At 40.8% G+C, this 25,951-nt stretch overlaps 1 protein-coding gene across 1 annotated transcript; it reads right to left on the bottom strand.

Moving 5' to 3' along the window:
- Positions 1 to 7,401: 7,401 nt before the first annotated feature.
- ETAA1 (ETAA1 activator of ATR kinase) lies at positions 7,402 to 15,657 on the bottom strand. Its single transcript, XM_080341721.1, has 6 exons — positions 15,413 to 15,657; positions 14,422 to 14,559; positions 14,073 to 14,149; positions 12,394 to 12,512; positions 9,927 to 12,058; positions 7,402 to 8,051 (listed from the first exon to the last, which is right to left on the bottom strand). Exons 1-6 carry the CDS (start codon positions 15,636 to 15,638, stop codon positions 7,936 to 7,938), a joined length of 2,808 nt encoding a protein of 935 aa, XP_080197847.1. The 5' UTR covers positions 15,639 to 15,657; the 3' UTR covers positions 7,402 to 7,935.
- Between the last annotated feature and the right edge of the window lie 10,294 nt (positions 15,658 to 25,951).

Here is a 25,951-nt window from a genome sequence, read left to right as displayed (position 1 = left end):
AAAATTCAGTTTCATGTATTCATCGCTAACACCCATTCATGTTCAATAACAAAATAATTATTAGGGTTGATGTCACCTTCATTTACAGCATTAGAATTTACAAAAACATCTGGCCCTATCCAGGTACAGCATAGCCTGTGGGAAGCAACCAGAATGACAGGAATTCGATTTTTTAATATATTGTTTTAAGCATATATTTCAGGTTTTTGCTGTAGAACACGAAAGCTAATTTAAAAACAAAACAAAACACCTTTGCAAGTCATTATTGGCAAAGGAAGTGTTAACTCTTCTACTATCCAGTGGGATATTCAAAACCAACTACTCATCCTGCTCTTTTTCATAGTGATGTGACTCCCCAGGAGTAACTTCCCCAGATGCTTGAATAGCTTTGGACACTTGGCTCTACAGCTGTGACTCTGCAAAACGTGCCCAGCAGGTGCTCAGATTTAGGTATGTAAGAAATCCCATCCTGCTCAGGCAACAAATAATAATTCCCCAAACCTAAACTGCTATGCTCAGTTAGAATATAAGATTTTATGTGGACATCATCTGTTCGCGGAGAGCATGGCAGCACGTGCAAAGCTTCATTCCAATGTCTACGTGCGGCCTAATTTTCCAGGGTTAAAACTAGAATCAAGTTTTTCCTTTAGTGATGACAAGCTGCAAAGAGCAGACAACCTCATTAAAAAGGGAAATCTGTAAATCCCATAGTCCTCTCCTCACCTCCGTTAACTACATTGTTCGAGGTGAAAGCTGTTAACTGCGGCTTTTAAAAGGTACGCATAAATGCAACCTTTTTCCCCAAAAAACCCCTTTGAAAATGCGCATAAACAATAACAATTTCTGCTAAATGCAATGCTGGTTTACTAGATTTATGTGCTAAGACAAAAACTACTTACAATAATGAAATACATGGGCTTGATTCTTTATTCGCCTGAGTCACTCCATTACCTCCAGCGCTTTAAGGAAATTGCTGCAAGAGTAGAATCAGGCCCTTAATGGTTTGCCAGCTCTCGTCTGGACAATAGTCACAGAAATTTATATTTAGTTCCACGAGAACAGTACATTAGGTATCCTTAAGTGTTTTATGAAGCAGGACTTTCCTGACTATTCTGACAAAACCAGCAGCATGTGTAGTAACTGGAGCTTTGAACAAATATTGCAGTTATGATTTATAGCACAATTGCCAGAGTCTTCCTGCTTCGTCTTTGGCGGCTGCTCACTCTGGCTGTCATTTTTAGCTCCGCAGATTCTATCTGCTTTGGCCTCTTCCACAAACACTGGATTCACTGGAGTGTGTTGCAGGCCATACAGCTCTCAAACAACGAAGCATTTGTGTTCGTTTTCCTATGTTTTATCTTTGGGATTCTACTATTTAGGTCACTATCTGTTGCTTCCAACTTCTCGTTCCTGACAAATTGTAGCTCTTTTAAGGCTTAAAAAACTATAATAAATGAATTAATCTATGTTATGCCTCTGGGCATAAAGGTCTAGATGTAATATGTGGTATATACAGCATAAGATTACATTGCTATTCCTGAACTGCAACCCCAGGATTAATTGTGCCTTATAGGCCAAAATTTGAAGAGCTGTTGGATTCTGGCCTCTCTGAAAATCTGATACAACTAACAAAATAGAAACCCAATGTTACTACAATTCTGAAATGCTTTAAACACGATCCCTCACCAGCATGAACTGGGAAGGTGTGAATGTATGTATGTATATTCCACAACACATGTTTTTAGATACAGATAAGGAGAATAATGATGAACAGATCCTTCACCATACCATATCTGCCTTTCCTAAAATAAAACAATCCACCACAGGTTTTACTTGAAAAAGATAATGCTTGGAATTTAGTGAGTAACACCATTCATCGTGCAGTGCTTCAATATCTGTGGAATAAAGATTGTACTCAGGTATGGGGACATACAGGAATTCCATTTACATTTAAACTTAAGCTCACTGATTGCTCTGCTCATGTAAAAAATTACTGTGCTCTGAATGAAACGAAGATGAGTGCTTAAGCAAACAGTCATAAATTAATTTATAATGAGACATTACAGTCATAATTTAATTTAGAATGTATTTAAGATTGTTGCTACTATTTGTATAGGCCTTTTTTGCCTGGAGGAAGATGTGACTTCACAGTGAAATGTCAGCTATTGAAATACCAAACTTCTTATGCGTACATGTGTATTAATTGATTAAAATGGTGTAGATAATGAAGCTCTGCTGTCTACTGCAAGCAGACAAAAGCTTGTGTGATTGAGGCACGTGCAGTATCAGTGAGTCACCAAGAACCTACCAGGAAGCATGAGGGATGCCGAGTATAACCTGTAAAATAGCCTGTAACATCTGTGGGGTCGTGAGGCTGCTGCCCAACTCCCCACCGTGGTGGCGAGGAGAGGGAACGCAGCACAAGAGCGAGGAGCAGCGCTGCAGCTTCTGCACTTATCTGGAGCTGCTGGCTGCCCACGCACAGCAGAGCAGCTCAGTATCGCATCCCTCATGTGTCTCATGGCCACTTCTGTTGACGTAGAGCTAAGCATGCTAAGTAGTTCAGGCACCCAACATCCGAACTGCCCTCTCTGCGTCACAGTATCACAGTATGTTTGCGATTGGAAGGGACCTCAGAAGATCATCTAGTCCAATCCCCCTGCTGGAGCAGGAACACCTAGGTGAGGTCGCACAGGAACATGTCCAGGTGGGTTTTGAATGTCTCCAGAGAAGGAGACTCCACAACCCAACAAGGGCAGCCTGTTCCAGTGTCTGTCACCCTCACTGAGAAGAAGTTTCTTCTCAAATTTAAGTGGAACCTCTTGTGTTCCAGCTTGATCCCATTATCCCTTGTCCTATCATTGGTTGTCACCGAGAAGAGCCTGGCTCCATCCTCCTGGCACTCACTCTTTATATATTTATAAGCATTAATAAGGTCCCCCCTCAGTCTCCTCTTCTCCAAACTAGAGAGACCCAGCTCCCTCAGCCTTTCCTCATAAGGGAGATGCTCCACTCCCTTCAGCATCTTTATTGCCCTATGCTGGACCCTCTCCAGCAGTTCTCTGTCCTTCTTGAACTGACGGGCCCAGAACTGGACACAATATTCCAGATGGGGTCTCACCAGGGCAGAGTAGAGGGGAAGGAGAACCTCTCTGACCTACTGACCACGCCCCTTGTAATACACCCCAGGATGCCATTGGCCTTCCTGGCCACAAGGGCACAGTGCTGGCTCATGGTCATCCTGTTGTCCACCAGGACCCTCACGTCCCTTTCCCCTACACTGCTCTCTAATATGTAATTTCCCAGCCTATACTGGAACCTGGGGTTGTTCCTGCCCAGATGCAGGACTCTACACTTTCCCTTGTTAAATTTCATCAGGTTATTCCCCGCCCAACTCTCCAGCCTGTCCAGGTCTCTGGATGGCAGCACAGCCTTCTGGCGTGTCAGCCAGTCCTCCCAGCTTAGTGTCATCAGCAAACTTGCTGATAGTGCACTCTATTCCCTCGTCTAAATCGTTAATGAATATATTGAATAATATTGGCCCCAGTACTGACCCCTGAGGCACTCCACTAGATACTGGCCTCCAACTAGACTCCGCACCATTGACTACCACTCTCTGGCTTCTCTCCTTAAGCCAGTTTGCAACCCACCTCACTACTCTATTGTCCAGACCACACCTCCTCAACTTAGCTGTGAGGATGCTGTGGGAGACTGTGTCAAAGGCTTTACTGAAGTCACCCTGAGAGCACCTGCAATGGCTTAACACCTCACCTGTGTTCCTGGGGTAGGAGCCATCTCTAGATACGCCCCTGCTGCGTTGCTGCCTTTTATATCCAGATGTTCCAGAGTTAGGCAAAGGTTAAACTCCTCAAGTCTGCACCGCTGCCATGTCTGCTGGGGCAGGGCTATGTCCAGCGCCCGCTGACGCCAGCGTGATGGGAAGAGGTGAAGGGTAAGGCTGGCACATCGAGCAAAGGCACTCGCAAGAAAGAAGTTGCGTGCTGTGTGCTGTTTCAGTACACATGTAGCTGGACAGTTTATTTTTCATTAGATTTCTTCTAAATCTTCTGGATGTTTCTGACCAATCAGTATGAATATATTTATTTTTTTTAAAGACAAAAATTCCTAGCTGGTGGAATTATATTTTTGATATTGTAGAAGTGGTTTTTCTTCGTAACTGTTTCTAAGCCCTGATGAATCTTCTCCCTGCATTGACTCCACCAATGAAACTATACGTATTTCTCTAAGCTTTTTACTTTTATGAAAATTGCCTAATAAATATTGCATAGTAGTGGTTTAATTTTAACACAACTAATTAATTATATGTTTGTAACAGTGTCAAGTCACAAAAAGAGGTAAGTCTGTTCAATTTGTGAACTGAGAGATGGTATGGTAGGGCATTGGGGATAGTCAGGGTGTGACCAAAAATATCTTAGTAGTTTGTCTCAACATTAGTTAAGAAACCATGATCCCAAGAACTTATGATTTTTATTTGGAAATTAATGTTTAAGAAAAACCACATTACAGGCTTGATGTGTAACATCTATGCTAAAAATAGGGGTTTATAAAAAGTAAAATAAAAATCAAAGCTCTGTTGTGATTAGTTGAACAGGGGAGGGCAATGAATGCATTTGCCATAAACTGTCAGAATTAATGTGCTCCACACTGATCAGCAAACAGATGCTTTAAATATGGTTAAGCAGCACATAGGAAGTACTTGGGTAAGTGACAGCAGTTGGTCAAAAAGCAGTTTGTGTGTTCCTCCAACAGGAAGGTTTGCAAAGGGGACACCAGTGGTGGCATTTTAGGGGGGCAGTTCCAGGGCCTTTCTGTCCTGGGCTCTGACAAAGTCAGAATCACCTGCAAGAGCAAGCAAGAAGCTGGTTTTAAACTTTTTGTGTGTTTCAGGGCACATAGTGGCCAGCACGTGGGATGGATCATTTCATTTGCTGAGCCATAACGTGCTTAGCCTGTGTTTCATGTTATGTTTCTACTATTTATCCCAATTTCAAGCCTGATTAAAAATCAGTCCTTTTGCATCAGAGAACGAAACCTTCCTAAAAAAATGCTCTCCAGCTCCCACAACAGTTCCTTCCTTTCCAGTTAGCTCATCTTCTCAAATCTGAAGTATAATTAACCATTTTATCCTTGAAAACAAAAATTATCCTGGTTCCTTTACAGAATTATTTCTGGAGAAATATCCCAGGGAAGGAAGGGTTGATAAGCTGAACACTGTCCTAGCAAGCGCGTAATTTTTATCTTGCCCAATAAGATTTGACGTTCTTATGTGTCAGTGCCTTAAAAGCCAGTTTTGTAACTCTCATATTTAATGCTGATAGTAGAAGCCTTTTTTCATTGCCACTTTCTTGGCCAACAGTGCATCTGGCAAGTTACCCTATAGTTTAGATTTTCCTAGAACACCACAAGCGTATCCCTCAGGTACACAGATCAAACTGCATTCTTAGGATAAATACAGTTTTTGCAACAACCACTATTTAGGGTTTATACTTATTTGTCATATGCAAATCTTCTGTCTCATGAACTGTTTGAACACTGCCGGCAGAGGCTTGACAACATAAAAGAGAGTCGTGCTGTTGCATGTTATATTATCTGTTTAGGGTATTATTATGCTGAAGTTCTTTGAAAAGCTGAAAACCTTTTTTTCTGGGTTAATTTTCAGCCAGATCAGTGAACCGATCCAACTCATCACATATTGTACAACGGCTGGAGCTGGCAGGACAGAGAGCTGCAGCCACAGAATGTAAGTGATACAGTAATACTCACTGGGCACCAGCACAGCCTTTTGGGAACGCATGGATTTCATTTCACGATCAACCATCCAGCACCAAGAGTGGTGGTTAATCCAAGAGCAAATTCACTAGGTTGAAAACTAGTTGTCGATGGTTTTGATTGCAGGTTGACTAATAAAACCCTGGCAGATGTATTGCTAACCTCCTCTTCTCCCCTTTTCCCTTCAGCCCCTCCCTCTCCCCCCTTCCCACTCAGGACAGGCGATCGGGAGGGAAAGAAGGACAGAGAGAAGAGAGTTGGAAAAATAAAAAATGTTTTACTAATGCTACTAATAAGAATAAAGAAAATAATACAAAATATACAAAACCAATCTTGAAAGTCTCGGCAACTGCAGAGCCGGCAACCAAAGTCCTGGACTGGACTCTGCAGCCGCCCGGAGCTGGATTCAGTCTGTCACTAGGCCTCAGTTGGCAGGGACAACTTGCAAGGTCCTCTCTTAATGTCGGCCATAAGCAAAAAGGGACAAAAAGGGAAGGGACGAGATCCTCGTTGATCTCCCACTTTTATATGAAGTATTCACGTGAATGGAATGTTATACACAGTTGGTCACTTTCTTGGTCACCTGTTTCTCATTGCCCCTCTCAGAATTATGTGAATCTGTCCTTATCAAGAACTTCACATTCCATTGCTATGTTTACCAAAACATGTGTCTGGTTCTCCAGGAAAATGCAGTTAATATGAAGGCTTTAGCTGACAGGCAAATTCACTAAAAGAGAAACTTGTTTTTTAACAAAAGCAGGACACCAGTGTAGTTAAGTGTTTCAGGACTCAACTGCAGATGGTTGTGTGTAGAACCAGTCCCTCCACCAAAGATTTCTAGTTCAATTGGATCAAATTGTCACCACTACAGGCACAGATTTGAGGTGTGGAATAACTGGGTGAATTACCAAGAGAGAAAGTTAAGGTAAAATCCATATAGAATTCCCATGTCGCTCCTTTTTTTATAGTATAGTGATTTCCACAACAGACTAGAAAAATGTAAAAAAGTTTAATGATGATTTACAAATATACAATACTTACATTTTTAGGAGTTACAAAAATGGCACATACTGCAGAAACCAAAAGCTTCCTCTAACCTTTGGTACATTTCAGAGTTATTTATTTACAAAGAAAAATTACAGTCACTTTTCATAGTGTCACATGTTTACATATAAGCATTTCTCAGTTGAAAAATATCTCGCAGCTTACCCACAGGCAGTTTTTGCAGTTTGAGCTCTGCACCCATCTATCACATCAAAAATTCTATCAGCCCCTGTTAAGCTGACATGACATTGCATTTTTATGTTTTAACAGCCTTAGTTTGAAAAATACGTACCACGCATAAGGCTGAAGTGATTCACGGCTGTGAGATTTCACCTGGTGTATTTTATAAAATGACATAAGCTGCTTTTTTTAATTAGCTCGGTAACGCGTTTAGAAAAAGGAAGTGCAGTTTTGTTAGCTGGAGTATTTCCAGCTCTCCATGAAGGGAATTAAAAAAAAAGAAAAAGATAAACTGTCCTTTCTAGGATGTTTTTTTCACCTTATTAAACTTTTATATTAAATTATTCCTTCACTATATACAATTCTTACCTAAGGTAATAGAGACAAACTGATCGCACTTTCCAAATCCTGTCCGTTTCCACTAGTTTCCCAATGTTGGATGCTTTCTAGATTGTACTTTCTTTAAACCACAACTTAAAACATTTCTACCCAAGAGCAGACATTTGTATTTCTTAGTCTCTGCGTACTTGTGGGGCTTCTTATAGATGAAAATACTTGCAACAAGAGAAACAGAGCCAAAACACAGTCTGGTTTTGACATCTTCTACTTAGGTGTGTTTACAAACACTTTCACGCTCTGATGATTTTCAGACAATAATTTTTCAACACATAACAGTACATGAACTCAATACAGGCTTCATGGTGCTGAAGGTAATTTGGGACTACACTGTAACAACTGGTAGGTTTTAATTAAGACTAAATACCACCAGAGTTTTAGTTACGGTTCAGGTCGAGATTTTTTTTAAATACAGAAATAGAAAAAGCTTGATGTCAGTAGCTGTCAACAGAGTTTAAATGTGTCTGCCAGCATTACATTATTTCCCTCCCCAAAACTTACTCCATAGACAAAATAAACTCCAAATCAAGTATCTTTAAGGGACGCCTGCATTCTGGATTTTCTTCGGGCAAGAGCTTCTTGTTTTTTTCTTTCAATCTCTTCTTGAGAACATTTTCTGGTTTTCTGTTCCACCACAGACACTGTAAATAAAAAAAAAAAACGTGTATTAGGAGCCTTCAAGTTTGTTCAATATGTATTTTAACTTATCTGTTTGCAATGTTTGAAGATCTATGGCAAGAGCACACTATTCTGACATGACAGGCACCCAAGTTAAAAATGGCTCATCTATCCTGTCCCTAAGGCAGAAAGGGGGATAAGATGCGTGACCTTTGTAGTGCTACCGATTACGACCTCCCAATGAAAATACAGGGATGCAGACATTTGCTTCGAGGAAATTTTACTTGGCTGCCCTTCAAGTGAACCTTGTGACATCAGGAGTCAACCTAGGAGATGGCAATGGGTTAAGAACATTAAGGCTATCAGAGTGAAAAGGGCTCTACAATTTACTGAGTTAGGCAGAGATATGGGCACGGAGATGGTATAGACACAGGGGTCAGATATAGTACAGGTGTCGCGCAAATAAAACCAGAAAGGTTGAAAAAAGGTCAAAAGTAGCAATAAAAATTGGCGAAGGAGACAAGAACATGATAGCTAAGTGTAATATTTTATATGTTGTGTTACAGAACTATAAATTGCCATACAATAAAATCCTGACCTCGCCGGAACCAACAGGAGCACTCCCATCATTCTGAACATGTCAAGAATGTTACCATTTTTATACACCAATTTCTAATTAATGTGTTTTTAATAAGTAGTCCTTCAAACCGGATAAATAAAACAAAGGGTCTCTGCTTCTTAAAAAACAGGGTGTCCATGAAAAATTACTTAAGAGTTTTTGAAAGGATCACTTAACATCTTTTTGTTATAGCAATGTCCTTTCACCAAAAATTTAAGATGACAGTTGTTGTTGATCTGTATGAAAATCTATGCTGTTCTTTTTCATTCCTTTATTCTCTAGAACATTCCACAGAATGAGTAGGTATTTTTCCCCTCCCTTCCCCCTTAACAGCTGGAATTTCTACTTTCCATTTATTTGCTTCTTTGCAGAGCACAAAACAGAGATAAAATACTGATTTTTCAAATAATGCTGGCTGATAGTTTGCAGGAATTTATTTGTGTTGCTTTATTAACGGTGCTTCCTGAAAACTGAGGTTGATATAGTACACTCTAAAGGCACGTTTTATCAAAATTAATATTGATTAGAACTTCATCGAGTCATGAGATCAAGTTAAAAAAAACCCCAAACACTTGATTTGTTTTACATTTCCCCAGCAAGTAACACCAGTGCATGGAAAATCACAGACCATTGCTTTATGATGGAGAAGTGACTGACCTTCCCTCTAGATGAAAGGAAATGTTAGTGTTTAGACTGATAATATTTCACTGGCAATTTTAGCCACAGAGCAAACAACAGTACAGGCCGAGGTTTCAGAAGCATTGAATGGTTTGAGGTTCCAGCTTCCAGGTGTACCATAATAAAACGAAATGAGCATTTTGTATCACCTGCTGCTGTCTTCCCCTGCCCCACCCTTAGCTGGGGTTTTACAAATCATGGCTAAGTTATTTGAAACATTGATTCACACTACAACATTTACTATGTATCAAAATAGTAGTATTTTTAAGTAGCAATTTAACAATACGGTATGCAGATTGCTGCCATCAGCCTTATACTTGATCTTAGCGATTCTGAGTATCTATGGAGAGTGAGCGTGAAATATGAAAATGGGAAACATAAGTTCTTAACTACAGGGGTTCAAGAGATGTCAGGACAATTTTATTTTGGAGAAAATAACCTCCAGATTCTCCCTAGAACACTGGCCAACACCTAACCTGAATGGATGAATATTGAAGCCTATTGTAAGTCACAATACAGTACAAATTTCCCCTTTGACATTCTGATTATGGTAAGAAAGCAAACAAAACCAGTGTAACAGTGACACCATAAAAACAAATACCTGATGTATTTGGCAGTGCAAAAGACTCTGAAAGGTGCCTCTTGAAAGGTGGTTTCTTATTGTCGAGCTTGCTGTGCAAAGTCACATTCACCTGGTTCTTGCTTCCTTCCAAACCCTGTGTGGTAATTCCAGTGCCAGAATGACTCCCGGGCTTTTCAGAGCCTACATGAAGCGCACTCTGAGAGCTGTTAGTCTTTCGGAACTTAAACTTTGAAGGCATAAGTGATGTTTTGTTACCAGAACTGTTATATGGCATCTTTCCAGTATTATACAAAAGACCTGGGCTGTCTGTTTTGCTACTAGAAGAGTTTACTGCATTAACAGGACTTACTACAGAACCAGTCTCTCCTGTTGGCACAGAATTGGACCGGTACCATTTTCCCGAAACAGTGTTTGTGGTACCTTCAGAAGCAGCCTGATGACAGTTTTTAGACAGTGTGTATTTACACTCCGTACCCAAGATCACAGTTCGAGGACTCGAGATGTTTTTACAGTTCACGGCATGACTTGTTGTGGCCAGCCCACGTGTAACCTTTGACGAATTCCTACAGGAATCGTTCAGTAAGAAAGTGTCCTGTTTTGCATTTGGTTTTTGTGCCAAATGGAGATCAGGTAGCCCTTGTTTGGATGCTGGGAAGCTGTTAACAGCGTTTGGTCTGGAATTAATACTGGCTCCTTGAATACTTTTAGCTCTTTCGTTTCCTTGTTTAACATCCTGGCTCTGAGTCTGCTTTTCTATATCATCACACACCTGATACAACAATTCATCATCCTCACAGTTTGCATCCCAAAGACTATCCGATTCACAAAACATGTCTAATACCTCATCAGAGAATTTTGGCTCATTCCAGTCATCAAATGACAGAGGACGCTTATTTGATATTTCAACTTGATTTAAGTGACCTGTATTAGCTTGGTTAACCACTTTTGTAAGATCCTTAGACTTCATATTGGTAGAATCACTGGATGATTGACAGAAAACATTGTTTGTGTTATTCCCAGGTTTTTCAATCCATTGTCTATGAGGATTAGATCTTGAAGGCAAAAAAGGCAGAAGGTCACTTTTAGGCTGAATAGTTTCATTTCCATTCTTCACTTCAGATTGCATTGAAACAGGAATATAGTTCAAATTACTGTTTTGGGCACTTTTGCAAATAGAACTTACTTTATCTGGCTTAATGTCACATTTGCCATGAGAAGCTATGGCCTCTGAGTTTTCTGTCTTCCATGGTTTTTGTAAAGAAAGAGGCTTTACAACATTTCGTGTGTTTTTACCAGAATGTTTCAAAGGTGAAAACTGCACACTGTTGGATTTGTGTACACTCCCCAAACAAGTTCCTGAATTGCCACCACTTCTTTCCTTTGTTGTGCCACCATCACTGAAACCACACACTGATGGATTTGTAGGAAGTGCTGGTGCTTCTTCAGTACTTATCAATTCAGGATGTTGCGTTATTTGCATCACAAAAGAGTCATCTGCCAAAAAATCTGTATCCCAGTCATCAAAGTCATCATTAACTACTCCAGCAAGCTTACTGGAGACCACCAATTGTGTCTTCAGAGAAGAAGGATTTTTTTTTGTCAACGGGTGAGTATCAGGTTTTGGCAAAGTCCGGTTCACACTTCCTGATGCACACAGAGTATCTTTGTGATGTGCCTCCAGATTACCACGTTGCATGTCTTTAACTTCCTTGGGAAGGTGTTCCTCTTCCAAGGTGCTTTTATTTTCATGGCAACTAGTATTTAAAGAAACATCTGACAGTCCTTGGCTCAGCTGTCCACTACACTTCTGGGTAGAACAGTCAAAAAGAGCACGAAGGGCTATTTCAGCCTCAAGGTCTACAGGCTTTTGACTGCTCGATTGACAGGGGTCTGCAGCGACGATGCCTGTGCTCTGTGCTACTGGTTTCAGGGACAGACCAGTATCTATTTCAGAAACTTCACCAAAGAATGATTTCAGGTTCTTCGTATTTGCTTCATCTTTAGAGTTATTTAAAGACTCTGGAGCGGTCCGGATGAAGTCATGACCAAGCTTCTCTTGTTCCTGAACAGCATCTAGCTCTACTAGATTTTTATCAAATTCCTTAGCCAATTTCATTAGTTCCTCTTCAGGATTTTTAATTTTAAGATCTCTAGGTTAAGAAAAAAAAACCACAGAAAATAAAGTCAGACCTACTGAGAAAGTTTAGCCAAGCTCAATAACGCTACTATATGAGCTGTTCCTTCTCTAGTTTAACTACTACAGAGAATATGACTGAATCCCACCCTTTTCAATGCACAGTCAGCATACAATCTTTTTGATAATTCTGAAGAAATACCCCATTAAGAGGAGATATCGAGCCCAAAGTTAAAAGCATTCTGCATGCTACTGCACAATTACGTGCATCACTATACATAAAGGAACAGCACATACCCATTTTCATGAAAAAACAGCTGTGATGGGCAAGAAAAAAACCTGTTAACTTACCTTGTACAAGTTAACTTTGTCCTCGCTCGCACTTTTACTACAGCAGGCGTACAGGGAATAGCATCCTCACCAATCCATGTGCCTAAAAGGGAGCCTTCGTTACAGGCTGCTTTTTCATCCTGAATGATGAGATTTATAATGATTAGCAATTTGATTTCAGATGAAGATTGGACCAGACACACACCTTGCATTAGTTAAAGTTGCTAAACCAATTAAACTGGATCAAATCTGTTGAGAGCCACAGATAAGAGATGAACCAATACAAGCTAAGCGAGATCACTGTGACATTGTCTACTGAGAGTTGATCGCTTAAATTATATTGATTTAAAACAGGAACTTCAATTAATATAACTGAATTTTTCTTTAGTGCTCAAATCTAATACTCTGTTTACTTCAGGTTTACACATAATCTGCAATACTCACGTTACAAGCTGTGATCTAGTTTACTTTAGTGTACTACTAAGGAGCTAGTTGAGATGCTCTGTCTTTATCCACTTAAAGCAGCATTAACAGATCAGAGAATTTGAAAGAAATCGTATTCTGTACGCTTCCAGGAAAAAAATCTGACTTCTTCCATTACAGCTCATTTATACAAGGAGCCTTTAAACAGAAATAAGTGAAGTTTAGAAACTCAATGAAGTTCAGGCTTGGATTCTGAAATCTAAGGAGATAAAATACTGCAGTGGTAAATTGTCTGGAAAGCCAGAGCCATGGGACGTGGGACATTACTGCATGTAAGGCCAGCAAAAGTTATTTGAACTTTACTAACTACCAGGATAGTTTTGGGTAGGTTTTCTTCTTTGTAATTTTTTTTGGTTTAAGAACACAAACAACAGATAGTTGCAAATCCTGATATTATTTACATTTATGACAGGGCTGTAATCATTTAAAAGGAAGTGGCATCCTTTATCAATGATTTTCCAACTCTTAACTATAATTTCTCACAAATATGCTGAATAGTGAATATGTTTTAAATGCCCCAGTCAAATAAGCAGGCATATTTTGCCAGCTAAATACTACAGAACTGTTTTAGGAATGACATGTTCTCTTCTTGTGCTTAATAAAAAACAAACAACAAGCCAACACTCTTCTTTTAGCTTTCCAGGCTGTGGGCATCAAGTTCACAGCAAAAGGGAGACACCAAGAGATAGATCTTAGAGTAAAAAGGCAAATTATTTAGAATAATGAAGCAATGTTAGTATGTTTACATTATTCTGGAGTCTCCCTCTCATTTGAGTCTTGTTCTTGTACTTCAGCAGTCATTCAAGACCATCCAAAATGTTTAAAAACAACTGCCAAGTACATCCAGTATGTAAAGAAACTCTTACCTTTTAACAGATGAGTGATTAAGGATAAATAAACACAACAGTATTCCTAAGATCAGGGGCAATAACTTAAATTCTGAAAGTAAAACTTCCTAAAATGGAGCTGGTGCAAGTCAAGTCCACTTTTAATATGTTGTTTTTTACAGCATCTGTGACTCATTAAGAGCAACCAATCAAATGCTATGCTTATGATTTTAATTCAATCCATTTTTATTGAACATGTTCCTAGCTGTCTACACACCCAGTTCTTACCATGAGACTCCCGTATCTAAAACCGAACCTTCACTAAGGCTGCAGCACTGTGCTGTTTGATCACTGCATATACAGAGCGTTGTTTTAGAGAGTAACAATTACCTGAGGAGCAATACGATTAACAATTTCTGAAATTTCTACTGCACATCTACTGGTAGACTGTTTGGGTTTTCCACTGCCTATGAAAACAAACAAAAAAATCTTCTTAAGAACGGAAAAATGATTCAATTTATAAAGCGCAGTACATCTCGAATAATTCAAATACACGTGCTAAAATCTGAGGTTGATTCAGAATTGAAGAATTTATGGGGTTTTAACAAAAATAAAACCAAACAACTTAACCATGGTAACAGAAAGGGACCTTTTTTTAAGAAATTAGGTAACTTCTAATGCACTTCCACTGCATGCTTTAAACAAGCACCCTGAAGTCTGGGTTCTGTGTTAATATTACCTAGTCTCTGTGTAATTGGTGAATGAGGATCCCAAAAGATTTCTTGCTGTATATCGGTGTCATTAACAGGAGAGCTGAAAACAGGTATTCGGGATTTCCTACTCAACGATCTCTTGGGTGTTTTATGTAAACATGATTCTGTGTAAAGAGAAAGAGTATCCTTATTAAAAACCACAAATAAAAGGCCAAAATAACTTAGAACATATAACAGGACAAGACACAAAGATGCTTTAGGAACTTTAAGAATAAAAATCAAGTGTGCACTCATCAACATTTGTTTGCTTCCGAGAGGACTGTTGTTCACAACTACAGATTTAAAGAAGATGATTCTGCCCTTGTCAGGTGCATCACTACAGAGATAACAGAGCTTTACATGACACTGACAGCTGTATGCTCGGCATCTGGTGGTAAAGAGAACTGTCAGTCTTCCTACTTGAGGGGATATTGACTTCAGCTTACCTTAAAGGAAAAACTATGGATCCTATATGGGAGAATAATTTGTGTTCTTGCTCCATGTGTTTCACCCAGACTCTGATTTGGGTCAGAACTTTAATGGGCCCCAAAACTGACCTGGGTCACAACCCACTTTTGTCTACACCCTCCTGCACTGGGCAGAATTGAGCTCCTCAAAGCCACCTGCGGCCGTCTCAGCTCAGCAGGTGAACCAACACACTGCGTGAAGCTCCACTGGTCACTCCTGCCCTTTAGACCTGACGCTGCAGTGTGGAACCCTACAGAAATAATTTTAAAAGATGCGATTACTACGTGAGAGGCATCTGAGGAAACGCTTTGCGCTGGACGCTCCGCACTGCCGGGGTTTATCCTCTCCTGAGATCAGCACCCTCAGCCCGCTCCGGGACACGGGGAGCGCCCTCCCAGGGACGGGCTGACACGCCCCAGGCCCCTCCTCACAAGACAGGCCGCTCCAGGCCTCACCGCCGCTCCGGGGCGGGCGGGCAGGGCCGGACCCCCAGGGCCGCTCCCGCCGTACCTGCAGCGCCGCGCCCCGCCGCTGCTTCCCGCGACGGCGACGGCCGGGGCGCGGGAGGCGCCTCCCCCGCGGGCAGGCCTGGGCCCGCACTGCCTTCCGCCGCCTCATCCTCCTCTGCGGGGGGCTCCGCCGGCCGCCGCCGGGTGAGCTGCTCCTCACCGCCGCCGCTCCGCCTTCTGAGGGCGGCGGCCCGCAGGCAGGGCCCCTTCCGCCGGCTACCGGGCATGGCGTGCGCCGCAGCGGCACCGCCGCGTCCCTCCCGCTGCCGCCATTTTGCCGGGGAACCCGCCGCGCCACAGCCGATTGGCAGCCGCCGCGCCGCCTCGAGCTCCTATTGGCTCCTACGCGGCGGGGAACTGCGGTTGGCTGGAGGCTAGCGACGCGCGCCCCTGGCTTGCACCCCCTCCCCGCGTAGGCGCCTCCTCTCTCTCTCGCGCGCGCGCGCTTGCTTTGAAGCGCTGCGGCCGGTGTTCGGTGTTCTTCCGCGGGTGCGCCGGCGGCTCCGCGCTCCGAGCTTTTAGTCAGTTCGGTGGAAGAAAAAGCAAAGTTGCCTCCGACAGAGGCGGCTGTTGCACTGGACTGAGGGGGACTTCGTGTCCGTGAGGGGGACTTCGTGTCCGTGAGGGGGACTTCGTGTCCGTGAGGGCGGCCTCGTGTCCGTGAGGCGCCTGGTCTGTGAGGCGCCTCGCCTGTGTCTGACGCCCCGTCCCGAGGGCCCATGAAGGGGCTGTTCGGTGAGTGTCCTCAGAGAGAAAAACAAACCCAGACAGGCATAAAACTGTTCCAGCCCAGCATGGGGTTTGGGGCTGGCAAAGAGAGACTTACAGAAGCCAAATTGGGTAGGTAAGGGATTAATGTGAGGTTCCTGAGGGACTGCGGTATTACATCATTCTTTAAAACAATATAAATGCAAACACATGTATGTATTACATCATAAGGTGGATATTTCCTCCCTGAGCCACTAAATTTAAGTGTATAAATGCATCTCCCAAGCACATAGGGTCAGGGAGTGAACAACCTGTAGATTGGTTGCCTGCCTGGGTTTCATTTAATCTATTTGGAGCACTTGGGGATCACACTTCATTTATAAGACATGAGCAGTGGATTTCAGTCTAGGATCAGGGGTATGAGAAGTTTTAAAGTCACCAAACACTGATTCCGTGAGCTGTGAAACCTTCTCATTCCACCTGAGGCCTCAGGCAAACAGCACGTTTTTTCACTTCTCGTGAGTGTAACTAAAACCAGTAGAAGACTTTTTAACGAAGAAAAAAATATAAGTACTACGTATTAAACTGAGAAACTGTGTTGTATGCGTGGTTAAAGTATCACAGTTAATCGCAGAAACTTGTGACATTCGGATAATCAACTCGTTTATGTCGTAGCTATCAAATATAAATTGGAGGCAAGTCTGAAAGATGGATCAAGAATTAGTCTCCAAAATCCATGATAGACATCTGAACTGCCTTGTAATCATCTAATGTGGGGAGATCTGCGCATCACTACGAAGTGTGGTGAAGGTATGTGTGACATTTTTGACCGCTGGTTTGCAATATAGTAATTAAAAGCTGTAGCTCATCATGCAGGCACAGAAATGGCTTTCCTGGTCTCTTTATACCATAGATGCAGTCTAGATTACGTGTTCATTGTTTCCAGTTAAAATGGATATGGAGAAGAAACTTGGCTTTTTACAGTAGTGAGAGACACAACTTTAGGGATAACAAAACATTGAAATCAACACACTTACTAGGAAGTGCTACTAAAATCTTGCTGTCTGCTACCACTTCCTAGTGAGCTCTTAGCAGCTGGGTACTGTAAAGCGCTCTGCTCTCATACTTCTGCATGTTAACAAGCACAGTCTGAAATACTGTCATCAATAATTAAAATTAAGTGACATCTGTCAGATTCACTGAGTGCTGTGAATTTTACAGTGCCTTTTTGGATTTGTTGGTTTCTCCTAGCTCATTGTTCGCTAACCTCATTCATAAAACGTGAATATTTGCCACACGTCTTTCACACATTAGTGAGGTTTTACTCATACAGTAAAAGCATTAAAAATAAAAAGTATATTTGACGTGTATCTAGTTCTGCATGAGAGATCTCGTTACATCAGTTTAAACATATGCAAAGTTGCATTACCACAAGTTGGCCGAAAAAAAAGTAATTAAAAAAAGGTGCATGTACAGAAAGCTGAACAGGTTCATGATGGAAAAACCCCACTTTCCCAATGAATAAAAGTGTGTGTATCTCATTGCAGCTTAAGAACTTAGCTCTGAGCCAGTGCTGTTTATTAAGTTAAGAAATGTAGTGGTAGAAGCCTGTGATGTTGAAGGGTTTCTCTGTGGAGCTGTAGCCTCGAGGAGGAGGGAGTTTGTGTTCTCTTGTCATGGTACGAGCAGCTGGATCAATGGCTAATTGTGGCGAGGCTGCGTTCCAGGGACTCCCAGCAAACTCCTAGCGCTGCGTTTGCGAGTCCTACTTTCAAATCAAGAGGGATAAATAATGGAGGAGACTGAATGAATAATAAAGTTAGTTTAGTTTTTAATAGCACTATAAACTGCCTGAGAACTTTTCGCTGTATTTTATGAGACAGGGATCTAAAATGAAATGAAACAAATGTGGGAGATCCGAGAAGTTTCTTAAGAATTTCCAGTCGGTGTAATGAGAGCATTGAAAATAACATTGAGAATAGGCTCCTTTTTAAAGTTCTTTGAGCACAGAGCTTTAAAGAGAGCATTTTGATCTTGGAAAGACTATCATTAGCGAGGTTTTTCAAAGTATCTAACATATCGCATCAATGTAACTAACAAAGAGAAGTGACTTTATGTTTTAGTTCATCTTTCATTCTTGTTAGGGCTGGAAAAAGGGGAAAATCAATAATAGCGATTTCAATGAAAATACAAAGATTTGTGAGAGGATGGAAGTTATTATAAATAATGAAATTAATTTGACAAACACTGTTTTTTCCCCCAGAATGTTTTTTAAATGCTCTGTGACACATTCAAAGTGAGCTGTATTGGGTCATTTTGGTCCCAAACTACATTTTCATTTCAAAATTGATTTATTTTTAAGCACTGAAAAAGAAGTACACGAAACATGCGCATGTGCTCACGATTTGTCATTAGTGAAAACGTGTGTGTGCATTTTGATCACCTGAGACCAGGTGAAAAGGCAAATTCTCCAAACCATATGTTCCTTGGATAATTTGTTTTAAAAAATGGTGTGGGTACAAACTCTACAACTCAGTACAATTATATGGGACTTTAAACATAAACATGTTTTCTTCTAGGGAAGGAGCAGTTAAATAAAGAGTGTATGTAACTGGGTAGCTGCCTGTACTATGTACCTAAAGAAATTTGGTAAACAGGTCGCAGTCTGTCCTCTGCTTCTGCAGGTGGACTTCTGGCAAGACAGGTATCAAGCACCAGAGAAGGTTCAGATTGGATCTTAGGAAACATTTAATCACGGAAAGGGTTGTCAGGTATTGGAACAGGCTGCCCAGGGAAGTGGTGGAGTCACCATTTCTGGAGGGGTTTAAAAGACATGTAGATGAGGCTCTTGGGGACATGGTTTGGTGCCAGAGTGAGGTTATGGTTGGACTCGATGATCTTGAGGGTCTCTTCCAACCAAAATAATTCTGTGATTCTATTCTGTGAAGAAGAGCCATAGGCTTTCTAAACCTGTGAGAACTTCTCTTTGGTTGCATGCAAAAGCAAAACACAAATGTCGACAAAAGTAAAATATATTGAAGTTTATAGGACCATTGCATTAAGCCTACCTACTCATCCATGTATTCTCTTAAGAAGCCTCAGAGTGTTTACTAAAATAGAGCACTAGATGAAAGTAGATAGTTTATACAAGTTGACTGCAAGAGATATGTGTTTTGTTGCCTTCTTTGTTAGCTTAGGAAAAACTGAGAGGGTATCCGAAATGTTAACTTAATGGACAATGATTTTTTCCATCATAAGGGAACAGAAGCATTGTGTGTGTATTTTTCCTTTTATTAATAGCATTTTGATAGCACAGTTATAAAGCTTGTCCTTGGCTTGCCTTGAAATATCATACTGACTTCACTTATTACAGAATGTTACTTTAATTTTCCAAGGTGAAATGTTTGCAGAGCAGAAACCAGTGAGGAAAATATGGCCAAAACAGTTACATATACCTTTATTTTGAAAGTGCTGTCCAGAAGGGCTTGCAGCAATTTTTGCTGATGCATAAATTGACCTAGACAGTAAGTGATACATGACCTTAAAAATACCTGAAGTAGCCTTGCTTGAGAATTTTTAGTAGAGAGTTATTAAATGTCAGAGTAATTTACACAAGCATAGCCTAGTTTATGCTTGTGCATTCTCTTTCCCTCTTTCTCTCTGCCATTCTGTCCGAGCACCAGAGAAGCTTTAAAAATATTTTACATACATATATATATATATTTTTCCATATCACAGAGGCTCATCTTATCACACTCAGAAAATCTCTAAGAATGTGAGACTATAATTCAGCTCACAAAGGCCTGATCCAGCAGAGCACTTAAGTACCTGCATAACTTCATCACGATGACATTTTCCATTGCTCATTAACTGACATTTAAAGGAAATTTTCCATTGCTTGGTGTCTGGGTATTTAGAAGAAATTGTCAGCCAAAATGAGTGAGCCCTTTAGAAGAATTAGGTCAAGCATTGGACAGGCTACAAGGTCTATAGGAAACCCTTGAGGTTCAGGACTCTTGCAGAAAGCTGGAGATAGCCATGAGGAGGGCATTCTATTAGGTCTTTATTATAATGTAGGCTTAATTCCGTAGCTGTTCTCCAGTTCTCAGGGTGAACTGCATTGAGGAGATGAGTCATGGTTGTGTAAGACTGCAGAGACTGCTGTTTGTAGAACTTCTGCCTTAAATCTTAGCTGGGCCAGTTAGCTTCAGCGCAATGCTGCCTGGAGGCAGCTCAACAGCTTCTTCTTCTGGAACAGGTACAATAATCTGGGGACCTCTGTGTTGTGCTAGGCCACACTGGGTAGGCTTGAACCGAGGAATGACCAGGGGGAGTCTTGAGGCAGTCATCCCCCATCCACTCTCTTATTTGCTGCATCTGGCCTTGCTGCCAAGGAGCTTTCAGAGCTTCTCACTGTTTTTCACTCATGTCCATGCTATCGTTGTTTGCCGTACCAAGGAGGGCATGTACCTTGGGTGATCCTCCTGGCTGAGATGAACCCTCTGCTACTTTATTGGATGAACAGAAGTATAAATAAGGGCAGGATCAAAAATTATTAATCGAAATTACAGCAAGGTTTTCCTTTTATTCAGTTTGGTTTTTGTTTTGTTTGTGTTTTTCAAATCTGTTGATCCTGCTGTATTACAGCTCCAGGCTATCAAGGAGTGAGAAATAGGTTTTCTGTTCTGCTCTGGTAGTTTCTGGAATTTTTTTTATCCCTTCTAGGGAAACAAGTTAGTGGGTTCTTTAAAGAACAGGAAAGAATAGGTTTCTGGCTTGTTTGGAAAGCCTGACAAATATTAATCTACTGTGTATCCTGTAGATGATTTCTTTCATCAGTAACAAAAACTGACCTGTATTTGAGACCTTAACTTGCTAAAACTCTCACGTGCTACACTGTAAATCAGTGAAGCATTTTGTCAGCTACCAAACACAAAGCAGTGGATGGCCAGAGAAGACAGCTTTTTGATCAAACATTGTGGAGAAGAAAATAGGCACTGCTTATTTATTTAAAGTAGGCTTAGCTTTTGATTGATACATCTGTTCTAGGAGAATGTTTAGCCTGCAGTCCTAAACAGCTTACTGAAGAATCAGTGATCAGACTAGTATGAAATTCTCCAAGTGCAGTCATTCTCTGTTTTTCTCCAACATACTCAGCGATTTCTGGATATACTATGTCAAGGGTTCATAGCTTGCAGTTGAAAAAACAATTTCTGTTACCAAATTGCCTTTTTTTTTTTTTCTGAGGCTTTTGTTTTACAAATTCTATACATTATCCTTTGAGCCTGTGTCCCATTAACTCTAAGCCACAGTTTACATGGAAATGCACGACAATGAAGTCTCTCTGTTCCGTGTGCGTGTGTGTCTCTCATTATGCAGCATATAGTGCTGCTGGTTTTAATGTTGCGGTGACTGGAAGTTACTCTCTCCTAACAGCAGTTTTGTCATCTCTGCGCGATGATTTGAAGTCTCTGACCTGGTGCCTGTGTTTTAGGACCGCTGTTCCATGTAACCTAATTGCCATTACTCGTTGTTTAAGAGCCAAGACCAAGCTTGGAGTCGACATGGAGGCTTGGCTCCAGGTCATGGACCCTTGGTTTCAGGAACGAAGCAAGAGAAAGATTATGTCTCCGCTGCCTCACTTGTTTTCTGCTGGCACCGTTTCTTTCCCCAGATTGGTTGCTTCTGGCAGCTTCCTCAGGCAGAACTGAGTTCTGGGCCCAGGGTCCCTTCCAGCTTTATACGCCATGACCTGATGGTCCTAATTCATAGAGCAAGCAAACAAGTGCCCAGATAAGAATTAGACACCCTTTTGATTATTAATTTTTCTATTTCTTTTCAGATGGCTTTTCCTTTTGTCGTATTGTTCACACATAATGCATCTGACTCTTCCTGTGTCACACTACATCTTTGCAGTAATTTTCTGCACTGTTCTGTCCCTCTGGATTTTACAGCAGTGGATCAGAAGAGAAGTGCAAGCCCTAGCAGAAATAATAAATCCACTGCAGGTCTTGAAGGTACTAATTTCTGCAAAACAAAATACTGCCTCAATTCTCTTATGGGCTAGAAGGGGTGATCAAAGTGAAATACATTCATTGTGGAATTGGTTTGCAAAGCCTTCTTCTAAACCATTACACACTCTTTCTAGATTTCTTTTTTTCCCCACAGAAGTAAATAATGTGGTTGTGTCCAGCCTGGCCTGAGTCCCTTGCAGCTCTCAGCAAGTTCAGGGATTGCTCCCAAACCAGGCCTGTGTCATGAGATGGACAGGGAAGCTGTGTTGGCCTGGCAAAGGGGTCACTGGACAAGCTGAATCTGGGTAACACGCAGGAGATGTTGGAGGGGCTGCAAAATGCGTTACTCGTGGGTTGTCCTGAGAACCATCCGCATCATTGGAGCGCTGGAGTCAGGGCTGTCTCCCGGCTGCTGAATCGCTTGGAACACTCGAAAGTCTGCGGCATATGTCCTGTGACTCCAGCCGGAAGGTCGGGGTGGTTGGCCATTGCTGGAGTAATCTGACGTTTGAAAAAATATTTTAGGAACTGTCCTATAATTACAGATATTTCTAATCTATGCAATCTGTCTAATTAGGTTCAACCATACCCAATTCCTTGTCCGATTGCCTGAGCTTTTCCGTTTAGCCAGTCAGGTTTATTCAATAAGGTGTCCTATAATGTTATTTCCTTCCTTGAGAGTATATGTTATCATGCCTCACACAGACTTAAGAATCTCTCCACTTTTTCTTAAGATCTTCTGTCTCCACAGTAAAGCCCTGTGCTTTAGTTAGGAATCACCTAGATGAGAAGAAACCTAGGTGAGATTTTGGATCTCATTAGTTTTAAGTACCTATAAGGTTCTTAAGAGAAACTGCAAATATAGAGTAGGCACAATATAGGTAGAATCCCCATAAATTTAATACAAGTTAGTTTAAATTGTGGATTCAAATAGTTAACAAGATTATAAATAATAAGAAATGAATACAGTTGCACAGGCAGTTGACTCACTATTATTGTCATTTCCTTTTGGCTCTGATTATGGGGATAACAAGGTAAGAAAAAACTGTTTTCTTCTATTGATTGGTTTGATATTTGAAATAAAGATGATCTTTTTTTGTCTGAGCAAGTCTTTTGTAAGTTAATATTATGTTAATTAGAATGGATGTCTTCCTGAGACTTACTTTCTTGTTCATTTGATCTAATTGGCTGATTAATTTTTAATTGCCTACCGAGAGATCTTTACCATATTGTGATTTGTCTTTTACCTTTACATTTGGAAAACAATGGTACACCTAAAATGACTCTAAAGTATTGTATTGCGGTATTTCTGCAAGGGATAATTGCAAATTATGATTTCTTCCTGCTTCCTAATTTTAGTGCAATCTACTTTAAGTTAGTGCTCATTAATCAAAAAGGCTTGCATAGTATGGAGTAGGGAGAAGGTGTTTTAGTTAGGCAAGCCTCACACTAGAGGGTCTGTGACCTGCTGATCAAATGGAAATGAAATCTCTTGGCTGTGTATGAATGCTGCAGTGAGCACTTCCCAACTTACATTTATTCTTCTTCTCCACAGTAATGTTTAGAGATTCCCAGAAAGAATATGTTCATAAGCTTAGAAATAGAAGTACAGAGTTCTAACAAAACCCGGTGTTGATTAAAACTTATTTTCTGGTGGTGGAAAATAAATCAGAGTTCTTGGCAAGTTATTTCAAGTTATTCCCTGAGTGTTTAAAATTTGCACCCTATTTTTAGACTGAATTAGTCTTGCTGTAGCTTCTAGCCCTTGGATCTTGTTCTGCCTTTGCCTGCTAGATTGAAGAGCCCTCTGTTAACAAGTTTTTGTTCCCTATGGTAAGCACTTGTAGATTGCGAACAAATCATTCTTTAACTTTCTCTTTTTTAAGTTAATTGATTGAGCGCCTTGAGTCTCTTGCAGTAAGACATGTTCCCTAATACCATAATTGTTCCCTTGGTTTCTTCATAATCCATGGAATTTTTCATAGTCTTTCTTAAAACAACACCATGAACCCAGTGAAACCCCACCAGTCATTTCACTGATGCCAAATAAGATAACGTAACCTCCCTACTCCTAGTTGTTATTGTTTGCACATCTGGTGAGCATAGTAGATTTTTGTTACTGCACTACTCCAGAAGTTCATAGTAATCTGGTAAGTCATCATGGTCTCTGTTCCCAGATCCTTGCCTTTTTAGGATCTCCTTTTTCCCAGAGTAGAGTCCTCCCTCATTAAGTCTGTCTTATTATACATGTTTCTTGCTTTGTGGCCTTCCTGTTGACTATACTGAAGTACATAATGTCTGGTTACACTCATCTAACCCAACTGTCTGCTTCATTATTTTCCATTTTCTAGCCATCTTCCAATATTGTGTAAATTACACTTTTTTAACAAAAATGAAAAATAAACTAGGAAGCAATAACCAATTCCAATACCAGTGCCTTGTTCCCCAGTCACTAATGATGGCTTAGATGTATCTGCTACATAGTACTTAAACTATTTAAGATGCTATTCTGATTCATCATATCTAATTCTAGCCATCAAAAATTACCTTCTAAATGGTTGGTAGTTTTCTAAGTTCTTAATAGACAGTGGAGAGAGATGGAGACCTTCACAGAAAGATGTAGCGGACTTATCTAAAAAGTCATAAATTACTTTTTGACAGTACCTTTTTCTTTTCATTGGCTATAATGGGAACATAGAGGTGTTAAGACAAGATGCCAAACTTTTCGACAGCTATAATTACTGTGGATGAACTCCATCTCTTATGCTTTTTAGCTTTTTGGTCAAACTATGGTGTGGTACAAAGCCAGTTCTCTTACAGACGTCCATCAAGATGGTTGCCTTCAGCAGTCCCATTTGTAATCACATCAGCAAATGATATCAGGTTAGCTTGACAAGATCTGTTTTCCAGAAAACCATGTGGATCAGCTTTAATTAGATAATCCCTTTTAGTTTTTTATCAAGTTAGTTATCACTTATATGCCTCTTTTGTTTTTCTATCAGATCTTTTTATCAAATTCCTGCTTTTTCCACTTCAATATTGACACACATCCAAATTGTAAAAAATGTGAGGCTCTGATGTCTTAGATTTTTTCGTTTGTTTCCACCCCATCTATATCAGGTAGACTCTTCCCTGAGGTGCTCCTGCACTCCTTGGTCAGTCAGTGTAGGTCGCAGGATGACTTAGAGCCATCTCTTACAAGAAGATCCTCAGAAGCCTTTCCCATGCAGCCTGCCCATATGGTTTGGTCCTGCAGTCTTCACAGTGGAGGGTGAGGTAGTGTTGTGGTTATTTTGTTTGTTTGTTTTGCTTGGGGTTTGGTTGTGGTGGGTTTTTTTGGTGGTGGTTTTTTGTTTGTTGGTTCGGTTTTGTTTGTTTGGGTTATTTTTGACCTACAGTGAGAAGTTTCCTAAGTGTATTAGATGGTGTGTTTCTCTTTCCAAACTTACATGTTTAATTTTTTTTTTAATATATGAGGAAAACTTCCCACATATTTGGGTCTTCTCCCTCATTCCTTGTTTTTTCTGTAAAAGAGAGGCCTCCAGAAGTAAACAGGGAGACTACAGTGTCCTGTTGCCCTCTGACGGGGCTGAAGGGAAAGCGATGACCTTTTACTGCCTATGTGGTAGGAGATGAAAACCAACTTTTTCTTCTTTTCTTTTTTTTTTTGATGTAATATTACTGCATGAGGGGAATGCTTTGGAATGAGGGTTTCTGCCTCCAGCTTAATGAGCATACTTGCAGAACAAAAGCAGTGGCAGAAAACTTACACAATGGTGTTTTCCTGAGTGAGGAAGGTCCCCTAAAGCTTGAAACTC

This window comes from Nesoenas mayeri (genome assembly GCF_963082525.1).
Source record: "Nesoenas mayeri genome assembly, chromosome: 3".
NCBI classification, from domain to species: domain Eukaryota; kingdom Metazoa; phylum Chordata; class Aves; order Columbiformes; family Columbidae; genus Nesoenas; species Nesoenas mayeri.
This window is presented reverse-complemented; position numbering and strand designations above follow the sequence as displayed.